Source organism: Aegilops tauschii, chromosome 5, assembly GCF_002575655.3.
Source record: "Aegilops tauschii subsp. strangulata cultivar AL8/78 chromosome 5, Aet v6.0, whole genome shotgun sequence".
In the NCBI taxonomy this organism is placed as follows: domain Eukaryota; kingdom Viridiplantae; phylum Streptophyta; class Magnoliopsida; order Poales; family Poaceae; genus Aegilops; species Aegilops tauschii.
Genome location: NC_053039.3, coordinates 192522298 through 192540247, shown reverse-complemented (window position 1 = coordinate 192540247; position 17950 = coordinate 192522298). Strand labels below are relative to the sequence as shown.

Below are 17950 nucleotides of genomic sequence, written 5' to 3'. Positions count from 1 at the left end.
CCCTACCAAACAGCGAAAAGTGGGTCGAACAGGGAACTTTCAGACATTGCGGTTTTCATCCACTTTTCCTCGGTATACCAAGTAGCCTTTTTTCCATTCTTCTTTTTTGGCACTCACTTTTATGCAGTGCATTCCTCCTTTCGAATGTTCTTGTAATATCCTTTTGTAACCGATGTAATCAATGGATCATATCCTTTTGTAATCAATGCAATTAATGGATTTGGCAGCTGTCCTGCCCACATTAAAAAATGTAAAATGACAACCCACTCGGAACAAGCCAAGCTCTATACAAGCTTTATATGTCAAGCCTGTAGATCTTAGCAGGTCTTTGATTCCAGAGAACACATTTAAGAAATACTCCCTCCATCCCATAATGTAAGACGTTTTTTTGACACTACACTAGTGTCAAAAAATGTCCTATATTATGGGACAGAGGGAGTAGTTATTAGACCATATAGAGCATTCCTGATAACAATCACCCCTTTAATTATTTTAGAGCATAGTTGGAATTAACATTGTTCCCCAAAGGAAGACATTAACAAGCAAATGAATCAAGGACAGAACGACACAGTATCCTGGTTGAACCAAATAAAACAGACTACAATAAACAGATCAGGTATTGTTCCGATTACATGGATACAAAAGAATAGACCAAAACATGCATCTATTATCCGTCGACATACAACGCAAGTATACAAACAGAACTAAATGTAGACCAACCACAAATAGTGTACCATCTGGATCTGCTATTGGCGACCCTTTTTATCCACTCCTACAAGGGTGTGCGTTGTCGTTGCGAGGGTGCCACAGATTTTGCAAGAATTGACACACATCATCTGATCTTGAACACCCAGAGTGGCCAGACAACTACGCCGAACCAGAAACTCCAAACGCTTGATAATGATACCACCAGCTTATCTGATAGTTGGAATTGAGGAAAAACAGAGTATTTATCACTTGATATTGCCACAGCTCATGAAGTTCCAAAGGACAGAATCATGGAAACTTGGATACTGAACAACATGATATTACGAAGTCAGCTGAGACTACGAGAATCAAGATGTACAAAATTATGAAAAGGATAACAGGACAGTGATATATAGAAATGGGAAATAATAACGTACAACTTGTTTCTTCACTCCAAAGATTTGAGCAGACGGAATAAGCCAGCCGCTTCCCTTATTCGTGAGAACTCTATGCAGAATGCCTGTACCTCAATGAAAAGATCTTGAACTGCATGTAGAAAACCATGCACAACCATAACTAACGTCTCATGGCATTTAAAAATTGTGAACTGCAACCACTTCAGCTGGTGACTTCAACTAGCACTAGCTGGCCCAAAACTAATTATTTAAATACAGTTTATGCTTCTTTCACTAAGAGGGCATCTGCGATTCCCAGAAAATAGGTCAGCTCTTGTCAGAAACAGGGAAAATTTCTACGAATCAAAGAGGTCGTATGCAGAACAAAGAAAATGTTATTTCATGTAAAAACTGAATACGAGATTTATCTAACCATTCCAAAAGTAACTCAGCTTTACCATGCAAACAATTAGCACATGGTTTTACAGATCTACCCAGTATCAACAACATTTCTAGCCACTATGATTTTCCGTGCTCGGAGGCACAATATGGAACTTGATATCCAGTTCATCCAAATGGTTTTTAATCAAACTCTAATGGTAATTGGCCAAAATCAGGTAACCACTAGCTGAAAAATCACTATTATGCACAATGATAAGAATGGAAAATCAATTTGATCAAATCAGTAAAAAAACATTTAGAGAAAATGATAAACCATTTTAGTACAACATGCAACAACAACAACAAAGCCTTTAGTCCCAACAAGTTGGGGTAGGCTAGAGCTGAAACCCATAAGATCTTGAAAGCAACTCATGGTTCTCGCACGTGGATAGCTAACTTCCGCACCCCTTTCCATGGCTAGTTCTTTGGTGATATTCCAGTCCTTCAGATCTCTCTTTACGGACTCCTCCCATGTCAAGTTTGGTCTACCCCAACCTCTCTTGAGATTATCAGCCTGCTTTAGCCGTCCGCTATGCCCTGGATCTTTTGGGGGCCTAAGCTGAATATGCCCAAACCATCACACACGATGTTGGACAAGTTTCTCTTCAATCAGTGTTACCCCAACTCTATCCCGTATATCATCATTCCAGGCCCGATCATTTCTTGTGTGGCCATACATCCATCTCAACATGCGCATCTCCATTACACCTAACTGTTGAACATGTCGACTTTTAGTCGGCCAACACTCAGTGCCATACAATATTGCGAATCGCCGTCCAACCTGCCTTTTAGCTTTTATGGCACTCTCGTCACGAGAACGGCAGAAGCTTTGGCGCCACTTCATCCATCCGGCTTTGATTCAATGGCTCACGTTTTCATTGATATCACCATCCTTCTGCAGCATTGACCGCAAATATCGAAAGGTGTACTTCTGAGGTACCACCTGCCCATCAAGGCTAACCTCCCCCTCGTAAGTAGTACTAAAACCGCACCTCATGTACTCAGTTTTAGTTCTACTAAGCCGAAAACCTTTTGATTCCAAGGTTTGTCTCCATAGCTCTAACTTTCTATCAACCCCTATCCGACTATCCGACTATCATCGACTAGCACCACATCATTGCAAAGAGCATACACCATGAGATATCTCCTTGTATATCCCTTGTGACCTCATCCATCACCAAAGCGAAAAGATAAGGGTTCAAAACTGTTGTTCGAACACTTGTCACAACATTATTGTACATGTCCTTGATGAGGGTAATATACATGGTTGGGTCTTTGTGTTTTTCTCCAAGGCCCACCACATGACATTTCGTGGTATCTTATCGTAGGCCTTCTCCAAGTCAATGAACACCATATGCAGGTCCTTCTTTTGCTCCTTGTATCTCTCCATAAGTTGTAGTATCAAGAAAATGGCTTCCATGGTCGACCACCAAGGCATGAAACCAAACTGAATTTTTGTCACGCTTGTCATTCTTCTTAAGCGATGCTAATGACTCCCATATGCACGGGTTCTAAATTCCATAAGGTGCTCTATCTTAGATATTTGATCCATGCTTTTTATACCAAGAGGACAGAAATATACATTTTATAATTAAATGCAAAACCGGCAAGTAGCTAAAGAAAATGTGCATTTCAACATACTGTACGAGTACAGGAATAAGGCTAAATAAACAAACATCAATTACCTACAAAGATGTGCAGTGCAAGAAAGAATGTCAGATAGAACTGTGGAAGCATAGCTGTGCAATAATCATTTATATGAAGTAAAAGTAGAGGTGGGGCAGCAGGGGTACAGTTCTGTTATCATACTCTTGAATCATTATGGATCAAGAAGGCAAAATTAAATAGTTAATAATCAATGAGAACTCAAATATAAATGACAGTGTATAGATTAAAATCTCTGTAAAGCACACAGAACATGCTCACCGTTAATAATCTGATTTCGGATGAGGCTCTGGAGGAAAACACAAACCAATCTCACCAGTCTGTTCTGCATGTACTTATCCTGCAAGGGAAAATGATTATATGTAACGAATTTGGCGATATTTGAATCTTTACCAAGTGACATGACCATTACAAAATCATTAGCCTCTAAGCGAACAAAGATTTTCTTATGAGTAGACAATGTTATTAAAGTACACAAATTATTCATCAGTGATGCAAAAAGTAGAATAAGAGCTGCCAATTACACATGGGTTAGCAAAAATAGCTGTCAATTATGCAAGCATTTAACTCACAAAACAAGACAGTGGCTTATTCAGTTATTCACATGGGCAAAATAACCTGAACTACTCTCTGTGTACCACAGTAACTAACCACATCCCAATATGTGCATAGACAAGGAATCATTAAATATATTAACTTACATAACACAACAGCCTAGCCACTTTCGAAGCATTCAAGTAAGCGCAAAGACTGGAAATATAGCAATAACCTCTCCTTTGATTTTCTTTTTCCATGGAAAACAAATTTCAAACGGTTCAAAGAGAATGTCCTGAGGCCGATGACAGTAATAGTGAAATAGAGGGAGTGACTGAATAAAAGCTAATCAACATGCCAAGGTTCGATATCCCCATGGGCGCAGGTTGCCGACGCCACGGCTACAGGAGGCGAAGCCGGCGCTCGGGACGACCGGACAGGGGAGGTGCTGGCGCGGCGAAGGGCTCGCCGGCCGACACTGCAGCTACAGCTCGGGAGGCCGGCCAGAGGTTGTGGAGGGTGTGCTAGCAGGGTAAAGAGCTTGCCGGCGAGGCTAAGGAGGTGCGAGGCGCACGATCTCTGCGTGGCTGTGCGGTGCGTGTGTGACGGCACGTGAGGGAAGAGACAAGGGAGGGAGAGAGGATCAGGCTTTTTTTTAGGAAGTGGGGATCGGGCTATTTTTAGAGTGGGAGCTAGCTGGGCCTGGTGGGCCCGTTCCCGAAGGCTTAGGGAAAGAGAAAAGATTTGGTGCCGGCCCAGTCAAACAGAAAAAACAGTTTCCATATTTAAAAAAAGAAAAAAAACAGAAAAAACAGAAAAAGGAAAAAGTAGGGTCCACAAATTACAAAAACATCCATAACTTTATTATAAATTACAACACAGATGTTTGGAAGGTTTGAATTTAATTCAAATTGGCAACATGACAAGTAATACAAAAACCAATTCACACAAACATCCATAACTTTATTACAAATAGGTATGGGCTGTTATGACATTGAAGGGAGGAGGCTGTATATATGCACATGTAAGATATATTTTCTATGCAAAGCTTTTTTTTACTCCGTGTGTGCCTGATCAGAGTTAATTGCAGCTGATGGTGGTTTCTTTGTGTGGTGACATGAGTCACATGACCAAACACGGCAGTTAAGAATGCGCAGGGAGGCGACTTGGGGGCTTGGGGCGGATCGCACGCAACTGACTGGTCGGCCTTCATGCGGCCACGATAAATAGATGTATAAACTCTAAATTTGTGAGGTCTGCTTGAGCTAGAGCTTTGTCATCTATGCAACTATATCTGTATTTGGATCTACAATATATATATATATATGAAGCACATATGCCCGTGCGTTGCAACGGGGGGAAATAGTATGCATTTAAAGTTGGTGAGAATTATATGTGCAAGCAAAACCCTATGTGCACATGAAAAAGGAACATTTAGCTTCTCGGTTTCGCCAGGTGTGAAATAATCAATCCGCTATTTTTCCATTCATTGATCGAGGGCATTTAAGAGTTTTGTTACGTCATCGTACGCCAGAGAAGGCCCATGAGTTATTCAATCTACTTTTCCTTTCAATTGAGGAAATTTAAAGGTATGAAGTTTCTGAATATTGTAGGAAACATAAACCATTTTTAAAATCCTGAACTCTTTTTTGAAAATGATGTACACTTTCAGAAAAACGCAAACAAAGTTTGAAACAGGAACATCTTTTAAAATTCACAACATTTTTTGAAAACACCAACTTTTTCATAAAAATTAGCACGTGCCAGCATATTGTCTTTTATTGGCATATGCAAGTTACCTCCGGCAATAATTTGTGGAGTCCCCGTTCTGCTCATGATTCTCGAGACAACTTCCGTATTCTCACACAACCTCCTTATTTCCAGACAACTTAGAGACATATAAAAACGGGTGTGATTTAGTATAAAATTCCAAGATGGAACTGTTCCTATCATAATTGCAAGCTAGCTGAGTTGGTTTTATCTGTCGGCACAATAGGGAAGGTTCATAGTTCAATCCCCTCACGCCTTATATTTCTTGCTGCTCGTCCGTCCGAAAGAAAAAGAAATACATGGTAGGTCCAGTTTGGCCCACACCAGGGATAACCGAAAAAATTGGGGAACTACGTGTAGAATGGACGGAACAAAATCTATACGTATTTTTTTTTCTTTTCTTAGGGCAGCTGCGTGGGAGCTACTATATGACGCTAGTTGCGTCAAATAGCGCGTGGGATGCACAACAGTTCGCGTTGCGTCAAATAGCGCGTGGGATGCACAACAGTTCGCGTCTGGGCCAGCCCACTGGCAGGCACCAAAATAACCTGTGTTTGCAAGGCACGAGTAATAATCCAAAAAGACGACATGTTGAACGATTGAACACATGACCTTAAAGACCCGACCATGTGCCGCAAGCCACGGCAACAAACGCCTACTGCTAACCAATGGTCAGCGCGAATATTTAAGAACACAATGCAACGTCGGATTTAAAATATTTTTTGAACTTTTTAAAAAATATGAATTACTAAATATTCTTGGAAACGTGAACATTTTTTGAAATTACGAAGAATGTTTTTAATATCATGTCCAATTGGAAAAAAAAACATGAACAAAATTTGAAAAACATCGTTTTCTGAAGACATGAACCTCTTATCAAAACCCAAATATTTTTTAAATTTGTGACCGACTTTTGAAAGTGGAACATGTTTTGAACATTCCGAACAATTTTATAAATTGTGTTTCTAAACACGGACATTATTTTGAATCTGTGAACATTTTGCTAAAACAATAATATATTTCAAATTTCGATTATTTTTTAAAATACATGTTCTTTAAATCCCAAACAATTTGGTAATATTTATGAATCTGAAAAAATTTGGAACGAGAAAATAAATTAATTTTCCAAATATTTTTAAAAAGGGGAAGAAAATATTGTAATTCGAACATTTTTCCAAAATTTGACAAAAATTCAAATTCTGAACTTTTTTAAAAAATTTGAATTACGAAATAAGGTAAAAATAAAAATAAATTTGGACGGGAAAACAGAACGGGCCGGCCCAGTCTTGGCCGTCCTGGGCAAACACCGACTATCTACCGCACAGGGCGAGAAATAGGCCTTTTGCGGCTACATGGGCAGGCAAATAAGTGGGCTGGCTTCCGCTGGCCCACAGTGTGTGAGGGCCAAGTACGAAATTCTGGATTGCTAAAAGAACAGACGGACACATAAAAATTTAGTACCACCTCGGATAGAAAAATAAATTTCGACGGTGAACGGATGAAAAAACTGGAGAAACGCACCTCGCTTTATTAGTAAAAAAAAGTATAGATATAGATTAGATTAGAAGAACAGTGAAGAGATGGACAGCACGCCGACGAGTTAGTTGATTGGCTTGTCAGGAGTTAGTGAGAAAATACTAGAAGATTATGTATTTATTTCATACAATACTAGGTATAATAGGCCAGTAATTTCCCTATGCATGCGTTTTAGTCTACGAAGCAGATTTTTTTTAACATAATCACATTGTTTTGCTGCTTTGATGATTGATTTTTGTACATGTAAACAACCATGTAGTTATTTACTGTTAGAGTTCATGCACAAGCAAAAGGTTTCACTTAGATTCATCATATTCTCTTAGTTGTTGCCTCCATTATTGGTAGGAACCGGATCCCTACCAGCGCGTGGTCTCAGGTTGTAGGGGTGGAAGGAAGGATGGCGTGGAGGAAGGCGTGGTCGCCGGCGCTGGGGCGCCGTCGTTGCGTGCGCGCGAGAGAGAGAGAGCGCAGGGACGGCGACTAGGGTTAGGTTTCCCGGCTCCCTAAGGAAGCCGAGCAAATATGATTGCTTCTTGCTTAATCCCAAAACGGGTCCTTACACGAGTTTATATAATCCTCCTAATAAGATAATTGGGCTAAGCCCCTAATAACGATAAGATAACTGGGCCACAACTAACTGGGCATCACTGCCACCGTCTATGAGGACAGAAAGGAATATAAGCGGAAACACATGTGGGGTATTGTGTTGAAATAAAGGACGGAGACAAATGTGTATTGGAGAGGAGGGATGGCCTGTGATATGTTTTCTTCTCCCGTTGCAACGCACAGGAAACTTCAAATGTGCATGTCACTTATTACTGAATTTCCACCACAATAGTTGACCACTTATGTTCTTGCAACAGGATTTTTTATAAGGACGGAGACAAGTGTGTATTGGCGAGGATGGATGGGCTGTAATTTGTTTTCTTCTTCCGTTGCAACGCACAGGCATTTTTTGCTAGTAAGTATTAACACAATATCATGTAACCATCAATTTGAATGAGTTATTCTGCAAATATACGTCATCGCTCCAATTAATTATGTCATCAATTTCTAATTGAATGAATTGGAAGAACAAGAACAAACCTTAATGTTTTGACAAGATTGAATACAATTTGAGATGTATTCGTGGACAAATCCTGTCGGGAGTTCAACCGCAGTAGTAAGTCTGTTTACAACTTCCATCGAATGCAGGCTCATCTCCATGTGCACAAGAACATCAAAATAACTAAAAGGAGGAGGATCAGTACTAAGATAGAGGAAGCTGGCGCAGAGGCCATCACAATTTTCACGATAACAGAACACGCCTGAGAAAAGAAACAGACATTACCCTGCAATGTCAGGAGAGTTCATAAGCTTCGAAAGAAGCTCTACAGCAATGAGTGGATTATGCTCAACAAGGTCCTGAAACCATAGAAAAATATGTCAGACGGAATACATGAAAAGTGTGAGGAGATAAATATTGTCAAGAGTATACATACTGGAAGTTTCTGTGGAGTCATCCCGCAGTGATAGACTAGCTTAGAGTCCTTCACCAATTCTATAACAACTTGCTGTGAAAAGCTGCGAACAAATTAGGCTTGCACCATATGAAAATATGTTGCACGCAAATGAATGTGTTTGCATGAGTAGCATTATCCAGCATCAGGCTGAATAACTTGAAGATTCAAGAGAACGCAAAGAATCTTTGGAAATACTACAGCTGCCTAAATATTTATTGAAACACTCATTTCTCCCTAAATTGATATAATAGAAATACTAGAATGGAGCAGCGAACCTCCTGTTGAGCAGGTACAAGTGGACCTTTTAAGGCTCTGGCAATCAAATCACGGATCGCAGCCCCACGACTCGTTTCAGCACACATGCTATAATCCCATAATAGCTCATGATTGTTGTCAGGATTCAGCCACTGTAACTGTATTTTCAGAGCAAGTACAGTCATATTAACAATAGAACTGGTATGAAAATACAACTCTTGGCTGAATACGTTACCTCCCCATCAAGTATATGAAGTCTTGGGGGGTTCGGCCGTATCCATTGGGGACCCAGTCTTCCCCATGATTTTTCTTGGAGTAAAGCAACAAGAGCAGAATCTCTATCATCGGAAGTAGATTTTTGTTTGCTTCCAGGCGCTGATATCCTAGAAAATGATGTGATTTTAAAAAGTAACATGTTCATAAGGAAAAGCCCAAGAAGAAATAACAAGCAGCACATTCTAACTTTGTGGAGGCAGCTGAGCATACATACTCTGATGAATTGGCACAACTCTGAGGTATATCTGGATCTGGTATAGCACATCTAACAGTAGCGCTTCTGAAACTACTAACTTGAGGCTGAGGCTGTACAATACTCCTGCAGAATTGCTTCTCAAGCTGTTCCCGTGGCAATAAGGCCTAAATAAACAGATGACCCTGAGTTAAGAGGCCGTTAATATTGGAAATAATCTACATATAGTTTACATAACTATATTCAATCAGTTCCTTTATTAAACAAAAGTTTAACAGTCTACCTGTGATGCAGAAACAGGCCCATTTACGTAATCTACAGCTGACTTTTGCAGCACCTGACAAAATAGAGCACCGCCAAACTTAGCATGGATAGACAAACTACACTTGTCGACAAGGATAAATCAAGAGATAACTATATCAAGGCCCCACTGGATATTTGATTATATCATAGGTATTTTATGGACAAGTCAAAGAGCAGAAGAAAAGACCTCATTGTTATTGTCTCCGCTGGACGAAGTCAACAAAAGTTGGACAAATGCTTGTTCTGATTTATCTGATGATTCATCACAAGCTGCCTGTTGATAACAAATATCAAAACTTCAAGAATGATAAACAGCTAATCTAATGCCAACAAGCTGAAGGGTGATGAATTTGGCAGTTCTTCCATTGTTGCCATCGCTTTTTTTTTCAAAAGAAAGTTATATCCACTGGTCATAGAGGCAAAGAAGCAGCTGCTTCAAAACTATAAAATCATGCTGAACTATGCACTTGGACAGGTTGGTGTCAACTCATGAAGAGTAGTGCAACCACAATTCACTCATTCGAATAAGATTGCGCACAATCCCCATAAATTAGCCAAATTAACTGTTCTAAAAGATCAGGACGCTTCTACTTGCCATAATTCCGTAAACAGAAGAATCCCAAAAGAAGCCATTGATCTTACAGTGTAAGGCTTTCAGACTAACAAGCTAAGCTAGACAGGGCGAAATTATATGTTGTGGCCCAAGAAGAGATCAGCAAGAGCTCAAACTATTCTCAGTGTTGGATAAGAGACTTTGATCTGATGTTCAAAATATCAACTTCTGGAGTTCAAATTCAAAACTCAAAAGAACGGCCATAAAATCCAATGGAGAAGCTAGAAGCAACATCAAAGTTTATATTTTGGGCTACAGTACTAACATGAGGACTGAAATGTAAGGATTCAAGGGTCCTTATGTTAGAAGCTAAAGCCAGATATTGAGTAAAGGGAACCTGGCAATCAGTACAGTTACTAAGCTCCCACGAATTGGAGCTTCCTGGTTGATCGAGGCTGTGAAAATCGCGTGGGTCCGACCTGTCATCAGGTGAGAGAGAGATATTTACCGCCTAGGCCCATATTGTGTAGGCTGTTCAACGTGCTGCAGTTGGGCCTCCCCGCTCTCTCCTCCTCACCCCGAGAGTGTCCTGCGCGCTAGGGTTCCCAGCTGCCGCCGCCCAACTCCGACTTGCTGCCGCCGCCCCTCATCCTAGCTCCTCCGGCGTTAGCCACCAGAAGAAGGGCCCTCCTGAGACCTCCTTGTCCCCCGATTAAGGCCGTCTAGGCTCTGTCATCGTTCTCACCCATCGGCTCACGACGTCGGAGAGGCGGATGAGCAGGCCGAGTAGTCCGTGGTGTCATCGCTGGAGAGACGAAGACGATCTGTCGGGAGCTCGATAGGTGACCGCACCTCCTTCCTTTCTCTTCTCTCGGATGTTTCCCTTTCTCCTCTAAAGAAGCCATTTATTCTGCAGTAGCCGCAAACCATGGAGAATATGGTGGCTGCTTAGTCTTGGAGCAAAAACCATGGAGGATATGTGGGGTGCTCGGGAGTCAGGATTGGAGCAGCGAACCATTGCAATTTGGTTGATTTGGGAAAGGGCTCTGCACCCAGCTAGGTGAGTTTGCAACATGTGCTCGCACTGCTCAAAACATGCATGTTTGAAAATTAGTTCGTTTGTTGTTAAGATCTCTAAAGAATTTTTGCCTCAATAATTAAAAGTCTTTGTTTGGACTACTTTGATTTTTTTTGTGGATCCAAGATTTAGCTCAATAACCAAAAAGACTGAATATATCTTATTAGATAGTAATGTCTATATTGTGGTGGACTGTCAATCCTTACAGTTCGATTAATAGAATTATCGGCTTAAGGAAAAAAATGATGTTTGTAATTATGTGCCATATATGCAGATCCAAGTTGCCAGAATGGAATATGGATGGACAACAAAAAAAGATCTGGTTCCTTTACTTTTTGGTTAATGGAGGCATATGGTTCAGTCTCAAGTGGAGTACACCATGTATACACATTTATATCATGTCACATGTAATGCTAATTTTTACTCTATTGTCAATCAGTAGCAAGGTCTTCTATCGTTGCTTTACATCGCCAAATGCAACACCTGGACTCTCTGGTTTGAAGCCTTGATTGTTTGCAGTCACTCAATGTAATATTCAGATTTACCATATTGTCGTCCAACAGTCCTAACTTGACATGTGCATGTTTGAAATGTCCATATATTCAACGACATCTCGCAGGAGGTATACAAAGATAATTCGAATGACAAGTTTGAGAAAAACTCAATATGGCCAGTGCTAATTTCTACCAGATTTGGATCACTAAAACTCTGCTTAAACCAAGTGATATTTACGTGATTCATGCAGGTATGTTTGATTGATAACATTGTGGCATCCTTTTGTCCTCCAAATGATATACGAGGCAATCAAGTTTCAGCCTGAAATTTCTGATGATATTTCTAGAACCTATTAGGATGTGTGCATCTGTTGTTTCAATTCGAATCTCTGTTCTGTTTTGTGTGTACATTTCATTTGGTAGGTGGATCATATTACTAGCTGGAATTCAGGAAAACACATATGCATCTTTATTATTCTATGGAAGATGTCATTGGCACCTGTTTTTGCCTAAGAAAAGTACAAGTATTCAGATATTCTCTCTAGCTATAGGTATTTGAATTTCAACTCTACTCTGCTCTTCTATTGACAAGTTTAAGCTATAAATTAAGCACTTAACCACGTTCAGGTGAAATTTTTGCTACTACTTCCGCTGCTAAATATGGTGGTGCTACCATTAGGAGGCTGAGGCATTCTTCGGTGGATCAAAATGCATCGGTTGGTCAACAATTGCACATCCTGGTAGATCGAGGTTGGTGTTATACTGTTATCTATTATCCGTATGCAAGTTCCAATAGGTTGGTGCTATCTGTCCTACATATTTAAGTTCCAATTGACTTTGATATTTGATTCATTTTTTTAGGCCAGAATAGCAGTGTTCCATTTTGTATCTCAGTCTATTACGTTAGACTGAAATAATTGCTTTGAATAAACTGATATGCTAAGAAATAATCACATGTACTTCTTATTGGAGTTTCTCCATTATTTTCTGTTATATTTGGCAAAAATTACTCTACAATATGGTGCCCTCAGTGCAAAAGAAATGCCAATGCTAATTTGGTGTTTACACTGATATAAACAAGGCTCAAGAACTATATTAATGCTTCTATCGTCATGCTGTTATGTTTTCCAGTTTTCCGCAGTTCGTAAGTTTATCACGCTCTTTCATTTATGGTTGTAAGATGTCAAGAGACACTCCTCAACCTTTTGTATTTTTTATATTAGTAGCTTGTATAAAGAAGAAGTGCCCTGGAGTATGTAATGTCAGTTTGGCTACCTCCATAAAATGACACAAAGATTGGCTATTCAGTTTTCCTCTTTATCTGATTGCAATATTTTATTTCCCTTTGGAAATTATATAGTGGATATCAATTGTGTTGCAGCCTTAAAAAGTAGTGTGGGGAATGGGGATATAAACCCATATAGTATGCCTTAACTCTGGTATTCATATGAAATGAGCCCAGTTTTGGAAATAACCTTGTACATAATCAACAACAACAAAGCCGTTAGTCCCAAACAAGTTGGGGTAGGCTAGAGGTGAAACCCATAAGATCTCGCAACCAACTCATGGCTCTGGCACATGGATAGCAAGCTTCCACGCACCCCTGTCCATAGACCTTGTACATAATCACTCATATAATTTCTATTCATGTTGTTTTTGTGATCTTTGATAGGAGACATTCGGGTTAACTTTTGTTTTTTCTTGTTTATGATTATATCTGTGCGGCAAAAGTTGCATTAGTTATGAGACATATGCAACATTGCATGTGAGCTCGAGATGTGATTCTTTTTGTAAATTCTAGCTGAAACTAACTATATTTTCCTAGACAAGCGTGTGTCCTTTACTTCCAAGGCCAGTATTATTCAACTTCAGTATCAATGATTCTTTGCATGTTGAGGAACATGTGTGATTCTTAGGAGAGAGCATAGCCAAGGTTATTCTAGAACTACTCTTGTTATTTAGCTCCAGTACCATTGATTCTTGGAGCGGCAAGTGATTCTTGCAGGGAGGAAAGCCGAGGATATTCCTGACCTATTGTATATATAAAGCAAGGGTTTCTTTACTTCTGTTAGACCTCTATGAATTTGAGGAGGACTTTTTAAAGCTTCACTTAGACCAATAGATTCCAGGGCTTTCTTATGTTTTGTGATAAGGCTCTGTCCATACCAATCAAAGATGCCAGAGATTTTGTGGAGAGATGTTCTACAAGAGATTTGATGAGATTTTTGTTTTCTTTGAAGTTGACCCTGTTGGGTCTGGTTCTATTGCTTATGTATGTGTTTGGGTACTTCTCTTAATTGTGAGATCCGGTGAATTATAACGTTGGTGCTTTGCATGATTCTTTTGCGGTGTTAGGCCTATACATACATCATTTTCTTGTTTGTGACAAATATACTTTACTTTAATATTAATTGGGAAGACTCACTTATGTGGGTACGGTGAATAGATAATACTGATGTGAACCTTGCCTTGCTTCTGTTTTCAGTTTTGGCATCGATGGACTCAGGAGAGGACTTAAGTTGGTAGACTTTATTTTCTCACTGTTTGCTGATGTGCGTAACCAAGCAGCCACCACATCGCACATCAGAAGCCATCACCAGAGTAAGAACGAAGCCAACAAAAAGAAAAAACAACACCGACATAATTAGAAGCCTCCAACTCAGGTGAAACACACAAGGAGTCACCGGACTGTAGCAACTCCCGACTAAAGGACGGCGCGGCAAAGCGCGCGTCACCCTCTAGTATTATAGAAGGCGGAAGACAAAGTGCAAACTATAAGACTAATTTCAAGGAAGGAATCCAAAGTCAAAATGGATTCAATAACAAACAATCCTCCAATTCGCGCAATCATTTCCCTGAAGGCAACACATGAAATTGCAAATGAAACTTGGTTGCCAGATCAGAAACTATAACAGACAATAATACATCGATGTGTTATGCTAGCGTAAATATCCCTTAACTATAAGCATAAAATTAGGCACTCACTTAAGCACGCCTGGGCGCTGCGCGGAGGCAAAATGCCTCACTTTGGCCCTGGGCGGTAGAATAGGTGGCCGGTAAGGTGCTTTGGTGGTGATGGCATTGGGTAAGGAGAGGGAACGGTGGGGGAGATGTGACCAGAAGACTGATGCGTGTCTGGAAGGCAGCAGGCAAAAGAAAGAGATAAAGGAGAGCAAATGGACAGTTCAGATTAGAGCATGTAGACGGTTCAGATTGGGTTGGCATGCTAGGGTTCCATAGTGGACTTCAATGGGTCAATGCTGTAGAGCTGAAAGATGCTCTGAAAAATAAATGTGTGCCATATCCGTACAAAAATGCACCCAGCCGCCCCTGCTATCATGTCCGCACAAACGCCGGCACCGCGTCGAGCTAGGCGCTAGGCAGAGGCAAAATGCTCGCCTAACGTCTTGCACTCAATTTTTCTTTGCGACAATAAACTATCAAAAACTTTATGATTCATGCCCTAGCAATCATAAACGTATCAAAGAAGCTTTGCAAGTTCACATATTTATGTTTTACGTATGTTGGAGGGGGGAAATGGAAGTTTGTCCATAATGATCTAAATCACACATAATTGGAAAACAAGGTTTTGAACTTACATTTAACAGCAGAGGAACATAGGGATTTACTGGCTGTGAGGAATAGCTCTGATGAAGAATTGCAAATGCGATTAGACGACCGGTTGCATGAAGCATTTTCTTGTCCTAGTCAAATAGATAAAAATAACACATCAAACTTCAAACTCCATTTGTTCTGTGAAACAAAGTAGGTAAACAGACATCTCCATATTAATTACTATTACGAACAAGATACATTAGTAACAAATTCTTCAAAAATTTCAAACAGACATTACAAAGTCTGTCAGTCACTATATGTAGCAGCATCCAGCTTAGGTGAAACACCTTGATGGTTGCAATGTTTTAGAGGCCTACAGGTGCTATGGAACCACTGTTCAGGATATCAGTAACTGGTACCATATCGGTCAGGGGCTGATAAGGGATTAATCAGCAAATCGGCCATTTAACTGAATATATCGGTAACCCATTTATCGGTAGGTTAACTCGGGTCATATCTATATATTTGAGGCTACATAGCAACATGCATTGTACTGAATGTCTAAATATGCAATCATAGGCTACATAGCAACACGGAAGAGTGTTACCTTGATGTTCTGATGATGTCCAGATACATATAAGAGCAGCAGCAACAACAACAACAACACAGCAGTAGTAATTGTACATCACTATCTAACATCAAAGGAGAGCAGCACAACAACAATACTTCTTGTACATTATTGGCATAGGAGAGTAGTTTTGGGCCAAAATATGTGCCCAGTTAATCGCTCCAACCAATAATTCGGTCTGACAACAGATAAATCAACTTATCAGACTGATTAACTGGGCCTCCCAGTTAATGGGCCGAATAGGCCTTTTCTCGTATCGGAGGGGGGGCGAATAGCAGTTAATAGGCCAATATTTGTAACAATGTATGGAACGATTCAGGTCACAGACTTTTTAGGTTTTTACATGGGCATCTTGTTGGGAATTATTTTTTATGATCCATTAGTGTGCTTGAAGAAAAAACAATTAATACATAAGATGGTAATGAACTATTTTTAGCCTCTTATTTTCCTTTTCACTACAAGAAATGTTCGCAAATCTTATGGCATCCTCAGAAGGATACCTAAGCAAATAAATCAGACACAGCACACTGATCACCGAGTATTTGCTTGATTCTACCATGAATACAAACCCCTGCCGTGCAATGTAATACAAAATCTCAGCGGTGCTATATCTTTAGAAGACAATGTGCAGCTATAGCAGTAAACTCCAAATGGAGTCTCAGAAAGTAGTAAACTTATTGCCATCTACAAATCCATTAAAATTCGATCCAACTTTGAAACAGGAGACATAGTGACCTCCGAGGCTGCAAATCTTCGCAGATCGTCAGTTAATCAAGCCCTTGTTCGTTCGAGGCCTAACCCAGTCAAGTGAAAGTGAAACTCTCAGACACCCTGGGCACAGCAAAGCGCACTAAATCTAACCACCCAGCACAAACGCTAAGCAAACCAGACCAAACAAGTGCCCGATCCATTCCATCGCAAAGGGGTCTCCGACCCAATCTGGCGAACGAAGCAAGCTAGCTCTCGCATCGCGGGGAGCTGGATGAGTCTCACGGGAGCGTACGAGGGGGGAGAGGGCGGGTGGGGGGGAGGAGGGTCGTGGCTTGCCTCTAGGAGGAAGCAGAGCGTAGCGCCGACGCGGAGGCGGCGCTCGCGGGGGAAGCGCGCGAGGAAGTCGGCTACAACGTCGGCCAGCGGGCGCGCAGCGGATGCGAGCAGCGCCAGGAGGCCTGCCCGCTCCTCCGGACGCAGCGTCGGGACGGGGGCGTCCACCGACATGGCCGTCGCTGTGGCGGTGGTCGGCGGCGAGATTTTTGTAGTTTTGGGTTTTCCCCTCTCGGGTGAGAGATTCGGGGACAGTGGGAGAGTAGGCGACTTGAGGATGTGGATCGGACGGGCTGTGAAAATATATACACATTATATATAGAGAAAGGCGTTTTGGAGGCCAAGCTCCATGGAGGCCTTTATTTTTGAAAAATTTAAATTCAAACTTTTATGGTTCAAAAAAATCTAAAAAATATATGCATGTATGTAAGGATGTAACTCACACGTGTGTAAAAATTCATGATGAAATACCTTGAGTTGCGACCTATAAAAAAAACAAATTCATGGCCTGGGAGGATGAATAGTATCATGTGTTAAACAGCCACAGATTTGTCTTTTTTGCACAACCCTTATTTCAATGTATTTTGAACTGAAAAGTTACACACATGTGTATTATGCCTTCATGTATATCTGTAATTTTTTCAGATTTTTTGAAATATAAAAATATGAATTTCAGTGAAATTTCAAATTTGAATTTGGAGGCCTCACTGGAGCCCGAGCTCCAAAAGGGATATATTGCACAAATGCCCGTGTGTTGCAACGGGAGACAAAAAACCCTTTTTTTCTTGAATGTGCACGAGTGTGCGTATCATATATTAAGAGAAGAAGGGGAAGAACCCCGTCCACAGTTATTTACAAAGCGTTCACAGAGAAACGCACTCCATCCCACGCCACATTACATTACATAGGACTACTCATCGGCCGCCCGCCCATCTACCCCTGCAAAGGTGATTAGAAAATCTTCATGCAAGATGCCTGCCTGCTTCCATGATACACACTCAGAGGCAATCCGTCATAGGATAAGCTGCACATCCGGTCTCA

At 40.7% G+C, this 17950-nt stretch overlaps 1 protein-coding gene across 2 annotated transcripts; it reads right to left on the bottom strand.

Annotated features, from left to right (window-relative positions):
- Positions 1-466: 466 nt before the first annotated feature.
- Positions 467-17211, bottom strand: LOC109752261 (uncharacterized). 2 transcript variants are annotated; one of them, XM_020311168.3, is made up of 13 exons: positions 16913-17211; positions 15282-15386; positions 9745-9831; positions 9538-9591; positions 9276-9421; positions 9021-9168; positions 8806-8943; positions 8510-8581; positions 8359-8432; positions 8115-8256; positions 3450-3528; positions 1125-1233; positions 467-1013 (listed from the first exon to the last, which is right to left on the bottom strand). In XM_020311168.3, the coding sequence occupies exons 1-12, from the start codon at positions 17081-17083 to the stop codon at positions 1136-1138; spliced, it is 1314 nt and encodes a 437-aa protein (XP_020166757.1). In that variant the 5' UTR covers positions 17084-17211; the 3' UTR covers positions 467-1013; positions 1125-1135. The 2 variants fall into 2 exon arrangements, with proteins under 2 accessions (XP_020166757.1, XP_020166756.1); XM_020311167.3 differs by having other exon boundaries at positions 467-918.
- Between the last annotated feature and the right edge of the window lie 739 nt (positions 17212-17950).